Below are 20,209 nucleotides of genomic sequence, written 5' to 3'. Positions count from 1 at the left end.
AATTTTTGATAAGACCATTCTGCTGTGAATAATAGTCACCACATGCTGGGGGGGGGGGGGGGGGGGGGGGGGGGGGGGGGGGGGACAATTAAGGAACTGAACTACACCCATCATATGTGGCTACGTATCATCAGATACATGCTAGCACATTGAAACCATCGGTCATGCACGAGTCCCAAAACATGCACATTGGTACAGTGCATGGTTTCTCAAGTAGTTTCAGTTCTCTATAGTAATCTGCCTCTGCCAAGCTTAACAATTTTACACAATGACCACTAGTCTACATTCTAATGACCTTGCCCAATCAGCGTTCTAAGCTGTCGAACAAACCACTTGTCCAACACCAAAGCCGACCAAAGCTATGTTCCTGCTCCACCAAACTTGGTCACAGGCTGCTAACAGCACTTCTGCAAGAGCATCAGAATAAGCACTAATAACAGTTTGAGGAAATCAATGTTACTTTCAAACATTGACTGCAGAGATGCCCTTCTGACAAAAGGTGTATGTAGTTGAAGACCCATGATAACCCACTGACCGTATATTCGGGTGCTATTATAATGTGAAAGGCTACAATTGTCTCAAAATTTGCTCTCGCAAACACAAGCAGCATTATTCCTCGTGAGCATATTGCCTATAGCCATGTGCCAATGGCTATGTACTGTACAGTCCACTCTTCGAGCATGACAGCAGTCTTGAAAGTCATTGCAAGCGACCCAGTCGCTCATTGAACCCAAGTGGCAGGCCATGCGAAGCACCACCCTCAGCCATCTGTGCTTGCATCCTTTTGCTTCAATAATCGGTCAAGTCTGACAATGGCGCTTTGGAGCCAGCGACCATGTTCAAATGCCAAAAGTGGCAACCCTGTGTAACACCAGCACTGTTCTACTCTGCCTGCAGAAGACTGCCCCCTGCATAACCCAAGCTGGCACCTTCTACCACCTTTTCGATATATGGTTTTGTTACGTCCCACAAACCGCCGAAGAGTAGTGCCCAGCCATACCAGCTACCATGACATGCATTATACCAAGCCCTACCTTTCAGTCATCATTGGCGATGCCTTACCTTGACATGAAATGAGAAGAGACGAGCTCCTGAAGTTCTTGCAGCAAGTGGAGGAACGGATAACTTACCTGACATTGTTTTATTCAGACATATGCTCTTGCAATAATTCTAAAGCTGCATGTGCAATAATAATAATAAAAAAAAAAAAACACTCCATAGCGCAGCATCAGAGTCTGACCAACTGTAGTGCCCATAGAGAATGTTTGGGACCGCCCCGCTGCAGTGGTTCAGATGCCCGACTACTGTACCGGAGTACCCGCAGTTCAAACCCGACCGCCGGCGGTTCCGTTGAAACTGAGTGGCGTCCGTGTGCTTTGCGATGTCAGTGCACGTTGAAGAGCCCCAAGGTGGTCGAAATTTTCGGAATCCTCCACTACGGCGTCTCTCATAGCCTGAGTCGCTCTGGGACGTTAAACCCCACAAACCAAACCAGACAGCATACCTACGAGTATGGGCGCTCGAAATATTCTTGTAAAGTCTACAAAAGTAGCAACTGCTTACATGTATGCACACTGTAACCAGAAAAGAAAAGCAACTATCTCTAAAAACGAGCCCATTAGAACCCAAATCTAATGCCGCAAGCAATACAACTAGCAGCCCGTATGTGGCTGCGTTCATGAAGGCACTTCCGAACTGCACTGCCTTCATTGGAAATGGCTATGCCCCACACCATTAGCTGCGAAATAACGTTCCCAGAAGTACAGCTAGTACGCCGGATGACATATGAATTGCAGCGAAGAGCGGTACCCAGCAGCAGAAATCATTTGCAAAAAGAGCACGAACGAATGAAAACTACCATAGCGTAGAACCCAGAGAACCGAATGATTGGTATATGGAACCTAATTCTTAGTTACGTAACACGCAATGCAAACCGACAGGCACGGAGGGCTGTTCAGCAAAAGCACGAAGCCCGGATCTTAAGCGGTAGCTACGCGCAGCGTAACCAGCGGCCAGGTGCTGGCAAAACAAGCGTTATTTGCTCAAATGGGTCCACACCAGATCGCGAAATCAACAAGGTCGATTGAAAGTCAAACAAACAAAGGATGCAAAATGTGCATCGAAACCATGAAACACATTCAATTAACCGTGATTAGCAACGTATCAAAAGATGCTCAAGCCCTACGGTAATGCAGAGGCAGGCTGAGGGACGAAAACCTCGGCGAGAAAAATCCCGACGCATGCTTCAGCTAGGCCACGTAGAACATCGAGGAGGGCAGGTAATTCTACAAGTCTACTAACAACGTATACAAGAATAAAATAGTGCACGAGGTGCAAACAGCTGATCCAGAATGTCAACAAACCACGAACACGATAGGAAAACTATGCCAGGCCCGACACGCCGGAGCACGCATATAGCTTAGGGCAATAGCGGCTTGGCAAAAGTAAGGGCGAAATCCAAAGAGACTAATTACACTAACCAACCAATTTATATTAACAACTAAAATAAAAGGCGATGCAACGGGGCGCCAGATTCGAAAGCAGAAGCAAGGCTCCTACCTCCCAGTGGCTGCAGACGCTCCGTAGACGACGTGGAGAGTTAGGCCTAACTCGCCGACGGGGATACGATGAACAGTCGCCGGCACAAATTCACAAGTCGAAGCACAGTTTCAGTTAAAAAATCACTCCTGAAGTCCAGATATAAGTCCACCGCGGCACCAGATGTAAATCCCAGGGTCTCCGACCTCAAGACACGTGAAGACTTCCTGCTCAGAAGACCTTCGGGCCCGCAATCGCCAAGATGGCTCCGCAGCCCACGGATGCCATCATGGTCGGGTCGAACAACTTCCTCGAAGGAGACTCGAACTTCTTGTACAATGTACACCAAAATCAGTTTCGCACTACAGGGTCCTTTCCTACTAGTTAATAACGAGAACCGTCCCACGAATAACACCACTAAAGCAATAAATGCATCACTTTCACGCGAGCCGTGCAGCTGCGCAACGTAGCCCGATCGAGTGCAGGCGCCATGTTTAAAGCCGCTCCTTCCCCGTCAATGCGCTGTGACGTTGTGGGTACCGCGTGATCGCTGGGATACCGCGACTTTTTGAACATAACCCGCAGGGAAATTGCAGCGCTCGCAAGTTGGCAAAAGGGCCAGCAGACTAGCGAAGTAAGGCGGCCGCCAGCGTGCTCTACGCATCGCGGGGCAGAACAAAAACCATCAGTTCGTGACTGCTAAAGCAGTTCGAAGAGTGGATTTAATTAACACCAGCAAATAGACTACTTTACAATTTATTTACAGCAGTAATTGGTACATCCGTCCATTTACTAATCAAAGTCTCTTCGCTTTGCGTGGTCTCGGACACTTTTCGGGAGCTGGCGTTCTGTCCGTGATCGAAATTACGTTGAGGCCGCCCATTTGGAGACCTTTAATGGATGCCTGAAAAGGAGAGCACACACCCAAAGACTATACTTGCTTTTCCAATACATAACCCCCAGTTAAGACTGCACAAACAAACAAAATAAAAGAAAAACATGCCACTGCAAATGCTTGAAGCAGTTGCCCCATGCACAACACATCAGTTGGACTTTTCACTAGCATGAAATTTGAACTCAGAGTAAGCCTCAGGGACAATGAATTTTGCTGCTAGTAGGGATCTGTGCTCTACTAATGCTTCCCACTTTAGGAATGACTCACAAACAAGAGCTTGGGCAACCAGTAACAAATTTTAAACTGCAACAGTAGAGAAAAATGTAAATAAGGTCATGGTGCAGTAAACTGCACACAGCACCACTTATATATAGCAGACTTTTGCATTTTCAGAGCAATGCACAAATTTTAAAACCAGAAATGAGGTGAATTCTACCCAACAATAAATTTATTATCCCCTGCTTAAGGCCCCCCCCCCCCCCCTACCCCTTAATGCCAGCAGCATCTAAAAAAGAAACAAGCACGTCAAATGAGCAAAATAACCATTCATCCTTACAACCATGATGGACACTAAAATGTGGCATTCATCACTATGCCACTGCACTGCCCCATACCAGCTCTGGCTCCGCACACACTGGCCTATGAACTAAGTGAGTACTATAAGGTTTGTTCGAATCAGAACTGGTTCTCAGCATCAATTCTGAAAAAGTTCCGCCGGTGCCAATTGGGTGCCGGCGAGGTAAAGTTACAGTTCTGTGGTTCAGGTGCAGCATTTTTTCAATCGAGCCTTGTCCTGAGAATGAGGAACTCAACGACATGCTTTCCTCTGCGGCAACACAGTTGTTACATCGTGGCTCAGACAGAGACCAACTAGTTCAGACTGACTGCAATTAACCAATCCCTTGCAACCGAAGCACTGTTCCTAAATATTTCAGCTTTGAACTCGGGAGGCTATGCAGGTTGTCCCAGAGACCTTTAGAGGAAGTTGCAATTCCCGCGGAGAATGACAACGGGGAAAAAAAAATGCCCTTAAAGTAGACCATCAATGTTTACAAGCATCTCATAAGCAACGCACGTCGTCTGCTAGCACTGTCAACATGTGCACTTCTCTGCACCTCCTCCTCAGAGGGTACCGCGGTTCTTTGCACCAGAGCGGCACCCCGACTGCACCAAGATCAATCGCGGAAGGTGGTGCAGGGGGAACTGTGAATCGAGGGCTCTGGTGCAGCGCACCATGAAATGGTTCCAGCGGCGCAGAAGCACGGCTGAATCGAACGCAGCTTACGCCTGCCCCTCCCACTGTTCTAGTGTCGGCGGCACACAGCAGCCCAAAAGGCAATGTGGCAACATTCGGGGAGACCTTACAACAGAGGCCTACACCATGCACGGCCACATGGCTGACTGCTCTAGCAATGCCTTACGTGTCATACAACTAAAAAAAACCTCACTGTCTCGTGCTCAACAAGAGGCACTACCAGAGAGTGACATAACAGTGCAGTATAACCAAAGCTCCTACTCATCACTTTCCCAAAAGTACACGACTGCAAAAACCGAGTTGCAACACTAAACATGGTATTGTATGGCAATCCGTATCTGCATCATCAATCCACTTTCACAAATGTGCAAACTTTCAGGTGAGGTTTGTAACAAGGTAACTTAACTGTGCCACTGCTTGCCTCACTAGCATACAGGGTCAGCCCTGAAAGTAACGAGACTAGTAGTGGTGTTGCGCATCAGTACGATTGGTAAACTGGCTTCTAGAAATGGTGGGCGACCCGTCAGCTTCACAATGTGACGAGTTCAGGTGGCTTCGAACAGGCGAAGCACATGGACGAGCTTCAGCGTGCATGCACCAATTTCTCTTCTGCGTCGAAGAAACTGAACCGTTGGAACAATCCGCGATGAAGTTTTGCAGTAAACCGGAGAAGGTTACAGAGACATTCATCATGATCAAGGCAGTGATGTGACGTGCTAACTGCAACTGTTTAATGGTACAAAATGTTTACAGGCGATCATGAAGGCATCCAAACCAACGATGGTCCAGGCGCCCGTTGATTGCTACAGGCGCCGATAATGAATGTGTGCATGTTTTACCGAGAACTGATCTGTGTTTAAGTGTCCTTATGATTGTAGGATATCTAACTCATCTGCAATCATACTAACTGCAGTTAGCTACTAAAAAAATTGCGCACACAATCATTACTGACGTCTGTACCTATTGTCGACAAGTGCTCGGATCATTGCTAGGCCTTCACAGCTGTCTAAGCTTTCTGCAATTTAAGCAGTTTCAGCCAGCACATCGCATCAAGCTTGATCATGACAAGTGCTTTGAAAGACGACCTCCCCGATTTATTGCAAAACGTCACCGCAAATCGCTGGTCCAACATTTGCTCCAGTTTTCTCGACGCAGCTCAAAAACAGGTATATGCTCAAACCCATTCACTCCGCCTCTTCGAAGCGAACTGAACTCTTCGCAGAGCATAAGGGTCTCCCACCATCCCATAAAACCAGTTTCCCAATAAAGCTCCTATGTAATGCCAAGGCTAGTCCTATTACTTTCAGGACAGACACTGCAGAACACAACTATGCCTCTAATAGCGCAGCAGATATGTCATCTCCTCACTCCTCTGACCATGCTCTGACATGCTCCAGAGCAATGCCCAGCGAGCTGCACCATCGACAGGAGGCACCCCATGGCGCAACCAACAGAAAAAATATGGACAGGCCCCATCACAAAAGGTGCCATTGTGCTCTGGTAAAAATTGTCTTCGTCATTATTCACGGCAAAAAGCTCTGGTAAAGTCTAGCTTTTCAAGCCCGCAACTCTTCTCGTCAGCTAGTAACGCCGTCACAACCAATCGCCTCTCGGACTACGAAACAGCATCGGAACTTCAAAGCTGTGAGACAACACTTTTCAACAAACTGGCTGTTAACTGAGGAATGCTTTCACTCTTGTTTAAACGCCGATTTTATTTAATATTTTCAATGAATTTTGTGTATAACTCTTTGCTGCTACATACTCAGTTTTGAATACCTATTTTTGGCAATATTTTATATAAAGTCTTCTTTATAATTGCATTTGTTCATTGTTGGGATTCTATTGTGAACTTACAGAGCCAACTTTTATAGAGATCTTGTCGTTTTAGCATTTGTAAAGGTCTGGTTATTATACAATGTCACACCAACTACTCGATATAAATATGCATTTGTCTGAAGCATAAGTGCATCTTATTAACTTATTCCTCAGCCACCCATGGACATGTGCTTCACGGGATGACAAGCCCAAATTTTAACTATGTCCACAAAACCCCACTAGAGGGATGACGGGTAACCGTAAAGGGCATCCCGCACCTCTGTCTACCGCAAAGGCGGAAATTTGTGATGCAGTGGCATGAACCTCCTATAAACTGGCAGGTTCCTGAAATGCACCGTCACGACATCCCTTACATCCCGCTCCCATGTTTCTGCCGTTAGCCCTTTTCAGGTAATAAGCTTCATGCATGCATGCATGTCTCATATGCATATAAATACTAAGGTAGCACAATGGCTCAAGTCAAATGGAGTCACTTTAAAACCATTTCAACCAGACTTTGTAAACAAAAAAAGGCAAGGTTGACAATGGTGCCGTTTATTTTTGTAAAAAGCAAAGACCTTCAAGGCAGAAGTTAAAAAATTTGTACTATAATCAAAAGCAGGCTAAAAAGTATGAGACAGATGTCTGATGGAAATTACTCAAATGCTAAACAATTTCTCAAAATAAATTTTTCTCGCAAAGATGTTTCTCATCAAACTGAAACCCGTACTCTTAAAACCTTAAGAACACCAAGCAGGCCTACTAACAAAATACTAAACAGCTCGATAGTTCAGGAGACAATATGGTACACAGGTGTACACTCATGTGCACTGACCAGTGCTTGAAGTAGGACAAATGCAAGCACCGTCATGAAAACGATTGAGGTGCAATCCATACCAATAAGAAGATCTAAACAGCAGTTCAGCCTCAAATGGAGACAATATGAACATCTTGACTCCTTAGCATGCTCCCAAACCACATGCACATGGGCGTTGACAGTACCAAAGCGCACCATTATATCTCAAGGAACTCACTCACCAGTCTGCCAGGACCAAGGCCTTTGACGACGACTCTGATGTTCCTCATGTCCCTCAGCTGGGCTGCCTAATTGGAACCACACCACCACTCACACAAAATGCTAACATGCACTTTGCTATACTATACAACAAGCACTGCACATGATTGTGTGCACCGTGCCGTGCAATCTTGCACTTCATTCAATAGACACGGCTCCCCCAAAAGAGACTAGACCAAAGGTTTGAAAAGACCACATTATGCAAGAGTGCTTTAGTTTGACTGTAAATCTAATGCAAATCCTTTCATAGCAAACAGGGCACAGCAGTGAAAGAACATTAACCCTTTCAGGGTGCAAATCAATACCAAATAAAGGTGTTTCTAAAGGACATGCAAAAACCTACTGAAAAAAAAAAAAAATAATAATTTAGTAGATTTTCTCCCAATTTTTCGTACCCACAATGAGACTCAAATGCTTTCAAGGTGTCAATCCCTTTTTTGACAGAATCCAAACATGTGAAGCAAGAAAAAAAAAAAAGAGGGATGCTAAATCTTTGCTTTAGAAATAAATGCAATAGCGTGCGCCTTTGACACTTTTTTATTACAAATTTTGTTTTGTTTTCTTTTAAGCAGATTTTGGGGGGGAAGGAAAGTGCAGTATCTGTCTTGCTTTGAGGACACCTCAACCAAATGGTAAAGACACCCCGCCTCGACTAAAAGCCTCCATTTTTTCCTACTACATTCCGAACACTTTGGAAAAAAAAAACCAAATCAAAACTTTGGTACAGTCAGGAAGTTGCATTTGTGCAACATTAGACGTTTAGCATAGAACTACCGTGAGTTTGCCGCTAGCATCCACCACTACCATATGCTGTCAGCAGCAGACATGTCGATTGGCCCCAGCGTGCATCGGCATATAGCGGGGACCTCAAGGCAATCTGCGCATGCATATTGCAGGCGCACTGTAGTGGTAGAGGCAAGCGGTACCACTACACTAAATGGACACCTTTAATATAACGCTAGTTTACCGCTACTGCTGCTGTGTTGCCATGAGTACACATGTACATCACCTTGAAGTTTTCAAGTGGTGCCACATCCCGCCACAACATGGCACACCTGTCACGCCGAAGCCAATCAGCGCGTGGTTATATACAATCTCGATCTGAACGTCACTGAACCAAGCACATATGCTAAAGAATTTTCTTGATTTTTTTTTTTTTTTTCATTTTACAGAAGAGCAAGCAGGATTGTTGGCAGCATGAAACCTCTACCACATTACATAACCAGGAAGCTGCACTTGGGCAGAACATGTCGCAAGTTGCCTTATACAGCTCACGCAGGGTTTGAGTGTTTCTAGCACCACAGGCTTTTGATGCACACACCACCAAGGGCAAGTCAATTATTTGCAGATAAAGCCTAAACCTCCAGTTCACTCCCAGGTGCAGTATGCAAATATTATAATGAACACTTAATTAGGCTTTCAGTTAAGGATGCAAAAGCAGGCCCCCAAACTGTGCAAAAAAAAAATTGCCCTTAATTACCAGTAACGATCACACCAGAGAAATGATAAGACTGCTCAGTACTATACACCTGCAAAATCAGTTCCAAGCTTTTTGCAACAACGCTGCACTTTGAATCCTTTCTTCCATTCTGGAGGCAATTTCAGTCACTTCTATCTTTGACATAACCACAGACAATTAATTGACTTCCTGTAGGAACGCTATTGCCTGCAAACACATACTCCTTCGCAAAAATGACCTAGAGGTCACAGAGCAAGATATGAAAAAGGAGCTAAGCTGCTACTTATAAAGGCAATTGCCAACTAACCCACTTACACAGAATATGAGCATTATGAAACGACTTGCAGCCAAAATAAGGAATGCAACACCGTCCAGGCCAAAAGGCCAGCAATATTTCTTCTCTAAACGAGCACTCCTGGCTATTACGGCCAATAACTCCCAACTTGTACAGCATGCTTTTGCTCATTACATGAACCACACCTGCCTTCAGCATCTCATTTCGACATATCAGAGACTGAAAACTTGGCCACTCTGAAAGACGGCAGAGCCACTCTTTCAAACTGCATGGCCAGTTTCACGCAACACTCTAATGTTAACTGTCGCGGCTATGAAGTGAAAGTAATGCCATTTGAACAAGAAAACACTACTCACATGGCAGAAGCTCAGAGCTGCAGCTTGCGCAGCAACTGTTGTGCCCTTCCTGGCATTTCTATAGCCTTCAGTGCCCTGACAATGGCAAGAGGAAAAATTTTGTGAAGCAAAAATAAAAGTAAATCAGCACAATAATATGGAGGTAATGCGCATTATACTTACCCCAGATTTCTGTGTTAAGCACTTTCCTGCATCATAGAGCCAGGGAGAAGAGCAAAAGAAAATTTGCAATTAGCAACATTATTACACAAACACTTTGGAGAGTTCACTTTCAAAGACAAAACAAACAAATTTCAATGCCGATGCTAACAGTATTTCACACTAATAATCACATATGCATTCCAGCAACAAAATATGACCACATAAGTCATCCAGCAGAAATAAAAAATGTAATATATCAGAGCTGGTATTTCATTCACTTCTCAAGAAATTTTGAATATATCTTCACAAACAGTATACTAAAGCCGATGATCAACATCCTTGTACCTGGCATTCGTGCCAGCCCCAGAGACAATGCACCATGTACACTGCTAACTTGGGGCTGACATAGCGAGCTAGGCCTTTTTGCTGTCCACAGCCGAGTTTGTCTAACAGCAGCACACAAGTCTGCAGAGACAGCAACAGCTGTGGGTGTATATATTTCCATATAAAAGGAGCTCTCGGGAGAGCTCACTAAACTTGTTTACAGTAGAGAGCTGATGCCAAGATGAGCATTTTAAGGCTAAAGTATGCACTCACACAAGCTCACTAAACTATATTTTTGATAAAATTAAGTAATAAAGAAAACAACAATTCAAATATTAATCAAAGGAAAATGTCAATGATCCTCGAGCTACTGCGAGCAGCGGGCAACAAAAGAGTGTTACCTTGATCGCATCTCACGGACCTGATGCATCAACCAGTGTCATTAACGTGTTGTTCAAGCTGCACTTGATGTAACAGATTGGGATGTCTTTGAAAGGAACCCCGTCGAACATCCGGTTCGGTGTGTCTTCGTCAGGAAACATGGACCACCTGAAGTAAAATAAGAGATCCAGCATGAGAAACAGGCCCGCACTAGCACCGGCTGCACGCATATGAATATTTTATATACTCGCGCATAAGGTCAAAGAAGTCCCACACCTAAGACAGAAGACAGGCAGACGTAAACCCTACAAAATGACGTTAGATTTGGAAAAAATTTACGCACAGGCACAAAAAAAAAAAACTACGCGATGCTGCAGCCGCAACGGGCACAAGTATTAATAAGCACGTAATTCTGGGAAGGTACTAATTAAGATAGTATGCAATACAATTTTGTCAATGCACTGATTTACTGCGCCTACTTGAAAAACGTACGCCAGATGAATAGAGATACCACTGCAAGTGAAGAAACCAGGAACCCCCCAAACCTTGAACAAGAAACGCTCGCATGTAGTACCTTAAGCGTATTCAACAAAGAAAACGCGAGCCGGACAGAACGGCAGGCTGGTACCTTGGTGCTAAGAGCGAATCCTGCGAACGCTGCACGAACAGGAGCCACGTTCAGGAGGTCCGCATAAAAAAGGGTTGTGGTTCGCTTATGCGGCACCAGAAACGCACAAAATGCTCCCGTTTCAAGCATTTTTTGGTCTAGCATATCCTAACAGTCAATAAAGCCATAGATTACAACATAGGCTGCAACTACAAGTCCTACGCAAGACCCGAGCTCTTGGTTCGAAAAATGCTGGACAGCCAACGAATAAGCCTAGTCAACACCCAGGGCTACGATCTCCAGTATAAAGTTCCGAGTTCCGGCTTAAAAAGGTCGGCGTAAGGCGAGATGGGGGTAAAAATGGCACCGAAGCTCTGTCCGTCCTAGAAATGTAGCCGATGGACGCCAGAATGAAACCGTGTTCAGCTCAGATGTTCAACCTACCTACAGCTAACGCTCGCCAACGGGGGGGTCTGGGCTACCAACTTCTGACACGCACCCGTTCAAGAAAAAGACAGTATGGATGTCATCCAACGCATTTCAAAATGTAAAATCGGGCAATCAAAAGTCATGTAACTACCCATTACTGACCTCTGAGCTGCATAAATTGATGCCGTAGAGACGGTGCGATGTTCAACCCAACTAATCGCGGCTTCCCCAAGCTTGTGGCTCACGAGACAAAGGGCCCTAACGCCATTTTCTGCATCTCGGGCGGGGAGGCCGCCCTGCCACGTAGTCGGATAGTATTACATCGGCACTGGCCGCCAACATTCCGAAAGTTCTCCGAGCTAGTTTCGAGGATCGCAAGGAAGCGCACAGCAATACTTACTCAGTGTGTGATGGATCGAGGTCGACCAACTTCTCCCCTACCGTGCCTTCGTCTTTCTTGGGCAGGGACGCCATCATTGCCTGCCTGTCCTCAGCTTTGCGAAGCAGACATGTTGTGCACAAAGCTCGGAGAGAACTTTGAGCACATTGCGCGGAAGTTGAGCGCGCGCAGAGCGTGTGACAAGTTCCCAACAATTTTGAGCTAAAATATGGGCCACGAACAGCTCCCAAGACATATTTTAACCGCGACATTACTTACTGTGCAAACCTACAAATCGACGACGATACGTGATACACGTCCACTGTCTACCACTCCTCGGACAGGATAGAGGTCACGATTACTCGCCAGGAGGCATTCGTGCACTCATTTTCGCGTCTAGGCTTGGCAGGTCATCTCTAAAATTACGCGCCCAAAGGCGCTAGTGTTCAGTTGAAAATTCTAAAAAGGTGTGTTTTGGTCGGACTTGTGGCTGCTATGATACGCATGTTCAGAAATTAATAAGGATTCAATTACGCCGCAAGAAACGTTAAGGAAGAAGCCGTATTGAATTGCGATACAAGAAGGGTAAATGAAGCGAAATGTGTTATATTACGATACAAGAAGCCTAACGCACCTAACGGAAGCAAAATGCACAAGGAAGTTGTACAAAATTGGTTTACTCCCTCAGCGACTACGACGACTACTGCAGCTCAGCAAGGGGTTATTGTTTCTGCATGCGATACGTGGCCGTTGGTAGCCACCGCCCGTTGGCATCGATATAAATCAAGATGCCCCCAGTCAAAAAAAAATAAATAGGTCCAATTGGGACGACCAGTTAGATTGAATTGGTTCTGCCAATCCCAAATGGTTTGTCCAATGGTTCCTGTCCGAACCATAGAGGTCCGAACCAACCGGTTTCTTTTTCAATCCTAATTGGGATGCTCAGTTCGTTTCTTCACTCCCAATTGGGACGCCCAGCTGGTTTCGTGACTACCAACTGGGAGTGAAGAAGCATCACATTTTGGACGCCCAATTGGTTTATTCACTCCCAATTAGAAATCACGAAACCAATTGGGCTTCCCATAATTAGTCCAAAGAAAACATTCTCAATTAGGAAAGTCGTCAGTGCATGTCCTTGACTGAGATATGCACATATATCTGTATACCACTTTAAAGAGACAGCAGTGAAAATTTTAAGTTCCTATAAAAAGTATATGTCGCTTAATCTTCCTAATTGATTTTATCGTGTTCACTGTAAGTGCAGGCATAATTAAATAAGTCAGCTCTGAATAGCAGAGATGTATCACTGGCCCCAGCAGCACTGCTCAACGAATGGAATATGTGTCTCTGCGAAGTATCCTGTGGACATATACATTGAATCTATGTTCCGTATGTGTGATGCTTGTCTCTCAGGATTTCTGTAAAAACTTGTAATTTTAGTCAACTTGTCTAAAATAAGTCGGCTCCCCTGTAACTCATTGACAGAAAACATATTGAAGTTGCATCTCTATTCTTTTTCTCTTTTTTTTTTTTTTCGAAGTGTCTAAAGGTACGTCCGACGTATCCATTCGATTCTCGTAAAGATACGGCGGACGTCGATATACAGGCTCATGACTATATGCACGTCGAACGCGGCCACATTCCGCTTGCTACGCGTGAATGGATCTCATCCTCTATGATATCAGCTAGCCGCGACTCTCGATGAGGTGCTACGAAGAGTGCATCCGTTCTAACATAGATGACGGTCTTCACTTAGGGTTGTGTACGGCAAACATCGCTGTCAAGCACATAGCTGCAGGCGATATGCTACGTACTGCACCAGCTCCACCAGCTGGCATCGAGATACGCACATTCACGAGCAGCTTTCGCTTCGCACTAAACTATCTGCCCGTAATGCGAGCGAGCTATTCCTAGCATTTACGCTGTCTTAGGTGCTGCATCCACCTCTGAAGATCTAGAGCCGGCACAACACACACACACCTCGCCGTGCAGCTGAATATTCGGCAGTCCAAAGTATGTATGTGAAATGGCATTATGCTCGTTCCTCACATGCAGACCGAGGAAACAGGATGTTTTTAGCTAAATTCTTCGTTTAAATTCTACCTCAGAGCCGTGGCAGAAGACATGCCGAATCTACTAGAGGCCTGCACATCGACTCGTCGAGGCGAAGACCTACTGCACCGCACCGCAAGAGTGCACAACCGGAAAGCCGGAAGCGTGAATGATCCGAATTCCCTGTGAACAGCAATGTTCTTTGGTATATAGGGGAAGACTAGACTAAAGTGCTTAGGCTGCATCTTTTTCTTGTCGTACAAAATTGGTTTACTCCCTCAGCGACTACGACGACTACTGCAGCTCAGCAAGGGGTTATTGTTTCTGCATGCGATACGTGGCCGTTGGTAGCCACCGCCCGTTGGCATCGATATAAATCAAGATGCCCCCAGTCAAAAAAAAATAAATAGGTCCAATTGGGACGACCAGTTAGATTGAATTGGTTCTGCCAATCCCAAATGGTTTGTCCAATGGTTCCTGTCCGAACCATAGAGGTCCGAACCAACCGGTTTCTTTTTCAATCCTAATTGGGATGCTCAGTTCGTTTCTTCACTCCCAATTGGGACGCCCAGCTGGTTTCGTGACTACCAACTGGGAGTGAAGAAGCATCACATTTTGGACGCCCAATTGGTTTATTCACTCCCAATTAGAAATCACGAAACCAATTGGGCTTCCCATAATTAGTCCAAAGAAAACATTCTCAATTAGGAAAGTCGTCAGTGCATGTCCTTGACTGAGATATGCACATATATCTGTATACCACTTTAAAGAGACAGCAGTGAAAATTTTAAGTTCCTATAAAAAGTATATGTCGCTTAATCTTCCTAATTGATTTTATCGTGTTCACTGTAAGTGCAGGCATAATTAAATAAGTCAGCTCTGAATAGCAGAGATGTATCACTGGCCCCAGCAGCACTGCTCAACGAATGGAATATGTGTCTCTGCGAAGTATCCTGTGGACATATACATTGAATCTATGTTCCGTATGTGTGATGCTTGTCTCTCAGGATTTCTGTAAAAACTTGTAATTTTAGTCAACTTGTCTAAAATAAGTCGGCTCCCCTGTAACTCATTGACAGAATTGCGTACATGTAGTTTAAACCCCCGCATGCTCGAGGTTAGCGTGACCCGACTGAACGGCCGCGCAGCTTTGAAACGATCGGGATCGATATGCATGCATCGCCGGACTTAGGTACGCGGTAGAAAATGTGCGCTGCACATTTCGTTGAAGAAGCTGACTCTTGGAATTTTGCAGAGTGTGCAATGCAAGTGATCGTTGCTACAACCACGCATCCATGTTCCCACGGCTGGCCTACCCCGAGGCGCATAAATGTTCAACCGTGGACGTATCAATGATCGAAGAGAGGACAGATTTTCACAATATTGGGCGCGAAATCGATAGCTACCAGTGCTCAGTGTTAGAAAAATTCTGCCTTGATCATGCGCAACTCAGTGTTTCAGGTGTGGTCAGTAGCTATATAAGTTTGAACAGTTCGCCTTTCAAGTCAGCGGCGCCAGCGATGGATCGGCGAAGCGATTTTCCACGCTACACCGCTGTCTTGCTAGAAAGCCTATCTAGGCGGCGTTTGACATTCACCTGCTTTTTGTTGGCCCCGTAATTGAAAGCAACGCCTTCAGAAACGCGTTAAATGTTCAAAAATGTATTCTCTTCAACAGTTTCACTCCAGGCTGTCAAAGCAGGCGGACGTTGATAAAACAGTTGAGCACTCCAGTCTTTAAAAATCTGTACAATCACCTTCAGTTTGTAAAATTATTGGAATAGGTTACTTTCCGATCGCTGGGACATAGACCCTCATGACAGCGCTGTCACGTGAATAAGGACCACACCAGGCCGAAAGCTTGTCTCATATAACATAGCTAACCAAGGTATACCTTACAGCATTGTGTTGATTTTTATGGTGCCTAAGCGACTAATGCTGCCATGCACCAAGAACAAGGTTTAATGTATTTATTTTGTGTGTAATGACTAAAATGTTCTTTAGGATGTAGCTTGTTTAGGAAGATTTTAGGAAACCAAAAATGCAGGAAATTTGCACGTCTCTCCTAGGATCATGCTGGGATGGAAAGGGATCTGTTGCAAATTGTACAAAATGTTTCTTCTTTTCTCGACTCTGGCGCACGTGTAAGATATGGTTTATTGTTAGTTCATCTCCACACTCCTTGCATATTGGTTTGTCCTCTTTCATAAGTATGAAGCTGTGTGTGAGGTTTGGGTATGTGTTTTGTGAAGATGACCTAAAATGTCCTCCATGTTGTGTTTTTGATTACTGCATGATTTCCATTCCTTAATGACAGGTTTGACAAGTATAGTTTGTAGTTTATTTCAGTGTTTCAAAAATCCTGCCATTTCACTCTCACTTTTCTTTGTACAAGCTTCTTGGTATCTTCATGCAGCACATTCACCCTCTGTAATTTAGCATTGCGTCAAGGTAGCCTGGTTATTTCTTTTCATCACCTTTCAAGACTACTGTCCCGATTTCATAAAGTTTCTGACGACAGGAACTCCTTGGAAGTCATAGAAATAAATGAGATCCACAATCATGAGCTATCTAGGGTATGCATATACATGTCCATCGCTCAGTGGAATGGCGTCAGTACGCTGTTAGAACAGGTCTTGAGATAACAACAACCATTGTCTGAGGTGGTCCTTTAATGGGCATTGAAATGCTATGTAACTACAGGTACTGATAGAACTCTTGACCATGTTATGTGATGATGCGATCCTTGCATGAATATAGGTATACATTTCAGAATCTGCAGTGCACCACTTGACCATTTGCCACCAGTTTGTGTGAAAATGTATTTTTCATGCATGTTAACCAGTATTTAACAGATGGCCCCTGTGCACAAGCCAAAAGTGCCACGAGCCAAATGTCACGAGGCCACACGACATGGCAGGAGCTGTTAAGCCAAGCTTACAAAGTTATATTTGAAATATTTCAGCTTCAACGTTTCAGCTCCAATTAAGAAAGGTTGAGGCTTACAGAGGTCTATGCCAGGTTGTCTATCACCTAACAGGGCAGCCTACGACCGTATGCTAATGAGTATATCTGAGATAACAGAGACATGAATTAAGGAATTAGTAATAATGTTCGTAGCAAAGGGCATGTAAATTAACGAGAATCCACAGTGGGATCTGCAGACAAGAACCATTAACGCTGGCACACCATACCCTTACAGGTGGAGATTAGGAGTCTCCTAATTTTTTGTCTGCTCAAAGCTTGTCATTTCCTTCGTTCTTCCAGATGAGGAAGATGTGAAAATGATAGCATCCAAAATGCCAGAGACCATCGTTAACAAGGATGCTGATCCCAACAGCGTAAAAAGGAATTTCAGAAAAGATGGGTGACTAGTAATGCTGGCAACAGTTGAAACTAAGTGGAAAGGCATGAAATTGAAATGCAACATATGCAGAGATATGTTGCGAGACGACCAGTCTGTGGTGTGCGACATCTGTCTCCGTTAGTTTCATCAAGTGATTGGCCAAAGCAGATGGGGCTTGTGGTTTTGTGATAAGTGCAGTGTAGTAGCATAGATGCAACCTTGCCCATTAATAATTCGAGTGGAGTAAGTGCATTGTTTTGTTTTGTTCATGGTTTCCATGAAAACATTATGAGAAATTTTTTCCTAGAGAATGTTTGCTGAAATGTGAATATAATGTGCAATAAAACTAGTGTTTTCTTGCTGTTTACTTTTCCTTGTATACATTAGTTCTGTGAAGAGAACCACAGGCTAGAAAGAAATGTAATGGCATGCATTTTGATACTTGGCCCCGTTGTGCAGGCTCAGTAGTTAGAGTGCTTGGCTGCTGAACCCAAAGATGCAGATTTGGTTCCAGCCACAGCAGGGGCATTTCAATAGAGGCGAAACAATAGGCCATCATGCACCGTGCGGTGTCAGTGCATGTAAAAGAACCCCAGATGGTCGAAATTATACCGGAGCCTTCAACTATTGTGTTCCTCATAGCCGTAGTTATTTTGGGATGCTAAACCAGATATATATCACATCATACTCTGAGTAAGATGCTATTCATGGTCAGTTAATCATACACTAAATGATCAATTTTTTTCTGCATGGTACAGCAGCTGTTGTACAATTTTACTTTAGCCTTCATGAAGAATATCACACTGGCTCCACATGGCCTTCTGTTGACCCTTGATATGCGTCACAATCACACACCCGAGTATGTATTTGTCTAAAGGCATCTATGCATGCAAGGAGGGGACCATTACTTTCCACTTGTCAAAACTGAAATGCATGATCCACATCATTTCTGTAATTCAACTGCTTGCTATTTGAACTGTCCAGCATTGATGCAAGTTTCAAAGAACTGCAATTAGCAAATTAATCTAAGCAGCAAACCATGCCAAGAACTGCTTCGGTTTCATCTTTAGCAACTGTTTGGGAACTAAAATTAGCCAAATGTTGCAAAACATAGATGAGAGGTTACAAAATCTAAAAAACAATGCAGCCTACCTGTGGCATGTAGGGTTTCACATCCTAAAGTGACATATGTAGCTATGAAGAATACCGTAGTGGAGAGCTCCAGACTAATTTGATTGCCCGGGCTTTGTACTTTGCATTGACATCTTGCAGAAAACAGAAGCATTTGCATTTCACCTGCACCAAAGTGCGACTGCCATCACTGGTATTAAACATCACGACCTTGGGGCAAGTAGCCTAACGTGCCACTAAGATGTCGCAGCGTGTACATTACATGCTATACATGTCAACCTTTCTAGCATTAAAGCTGTCACATGCATGGCAGATATTCATGTTCAGCTTTGGACTGACAAGTTTAAAAGTGTACTATTTGTGTTTGTCTAGCATGAAAAACAAAGGAAACTAAGGAAAAACGAAAAAAAAAAAATGAACATAATATGTTGAAAAAGCACTAGTCATTAACACATAAAGCATATTCGTTCCTTTATTAATGACAAAGTGGCCTTCAACAATAGTACAAAGCCTGAACATTTAGAAAGGTGCTGTGCCAGGCAGCTATTTTACAGAAACCTGAACCATTTCACCTGTAGTAATGCGCATCCCGGCGGTGTGGGCTGGGCACTTATTTTTCGGTCCACTCCAACATGCGAAAACTGCATCATGTGCATTCCCATTTTCCGAGTTTTGAGCTCTGTAGTACAGGCTAACAAATTGTCGATGACTTATTTTCGTCTGATTGTTGCACAGCGCGTGTAAATAAATTACCACTGCACCTAATAAACACTGACATGCACGTGCAACATCGCCGATCATAAACGGACACACTGATGTCCGTCCGGACATCGGCGCACTCATCACAGCACTCTTCGTAGTCTCACACAGCACTCTAGTAGGACGTAATCCGTAATCACAGCATCTCACGGTAAGCACAAACCACACCTCCAGTTGTACAACAAACACGAATGACGCGATGCTTGGGCTAGAGACACGCCGGCGGTGCCCAGCTTTTTCAGCGCCGCTTGTACTATGTAGAACTTGCAGCACCAAACCTCAATGCGAGCAGAAAGCGATGCGTTACGTGACGCATCTCATCACAGATGGAAGTGAGGAAACTTTGAAGAATCAAAACTACATAATTACATAACGACCGTCGTAGACGTTAATCCACATAATAACGAGGACCAAATGAGCGGGCGTGCGGGCCGCGGGCTGACCAACACCGCGATTACATGCGCTTGCGCTCTGGTCGTGCTTGCCACCCTGCTGCGGTCCAACTCACGTAAACCTATCATCATGCCATCACGTAGTATATCACCCATTCTAGGCACTATTCTTGCCACTGTACTATTCTTTGTAATTTCACATTTCACGCATGCAGTATGTAGTACATACTTCTTGCACCTCGCACGTACACCTCATTATGGTGGCTAACCTCATACCAACTTCGATTTGGCTACATATGGCTACTATATTGTTGCTACAACCACATCTGGGGATCTCGGATCCGTCCGGCTTTCCCGACAGATCCCAAGGCCCATATCGGAGAAAAATGCGTTGGGTCCGTCAGAAGTACCCTACCGATCGGGTCCGTAGTACATACTTCTTGCACCTCGCACGTACACCTCATTATGGTGGCTAACCTCATACCAACTTCGATTTGGCTACATATGGCTACTATGTTGTTGCTACAACCACATCTGGGGATCTCGGATCCGTCCGGCTTTCCCGACAGATCCCAAGG

The 20,209-nt window shown here is 44.6% G+C and overlaps 2 protein-coding genes across 3 annotated transcripts in view; both read right to left on the bottom strand.

Annotated features, from left to right (window-relative positions):
- Window positions 1–3,162, bottom strand: part of Chd1 (chromodomain-helicase-DNA-binding protein 1) — a 67,493-nt gene extending 64,331 nt beyond the window's left edge. For both annotated transcript variants that reach the window (XM_084594396.1, XM_084594397.1), the window contains exon 1: window positions 2,560–3,162. The gene's annotated coding sequence lies outside the window, so the exon portion shown is untranslated. The remainder of the gene's footprint in view (window positions 1–2,559) is intronic.
- A 116-nt stretch (window positions 3,163–3,278) lies between these two features.
- On the bottom strand, window positions 3,279–12,317 carry mRpS11 (mitochondrial ribosomal protein S11). Its single transcript, XM_084594399.1, has 6 exons — window positions 11,974–12,317; window positions 10,578–10,705; window positions 9,854–9,879; window positions 9,692–9,766; window positions 7,545–7,610; window positions 3,279–3,442 (listed from the first exon to the last, which is right to left on the bottom strand). Exons 1-6 carry the CDS (start codon window positions 12,222–12,224, stop codon window positions 3,335–3,337), a joined length of 654 nt encoding a protein of 217 aa, XP_084450525.1. The 5' UTR covers window positions 12,225–12,317; the 3' UTR covers window positions 3,279–3,334.
- Window positions 12,318–20,209: the final 7,892 nt, after the last annotated feature.

This window comes from Amblyomma maculatum, chromosome 2, assembly GCF_055883805.1.
Source record: "Amblyomma maculatum isolate TAMU_Amacu chromosome 2, ASM5588380v1, whole genome shotgun sequence".
In the NCBI taxonomy this organism is placed as follows: domain Eukaryota; kingdom Metazoa; phylum Arthropoda; class Arachnida; order Ixodida; family Ixodidae; genus Amblyomma; species Amblyomma maculatum.
The sequence above is the reverse complement of the archived record's forward strand: the minus strand, read 5'-3'. Positions and strand labels throughout refer to the sequence as shown.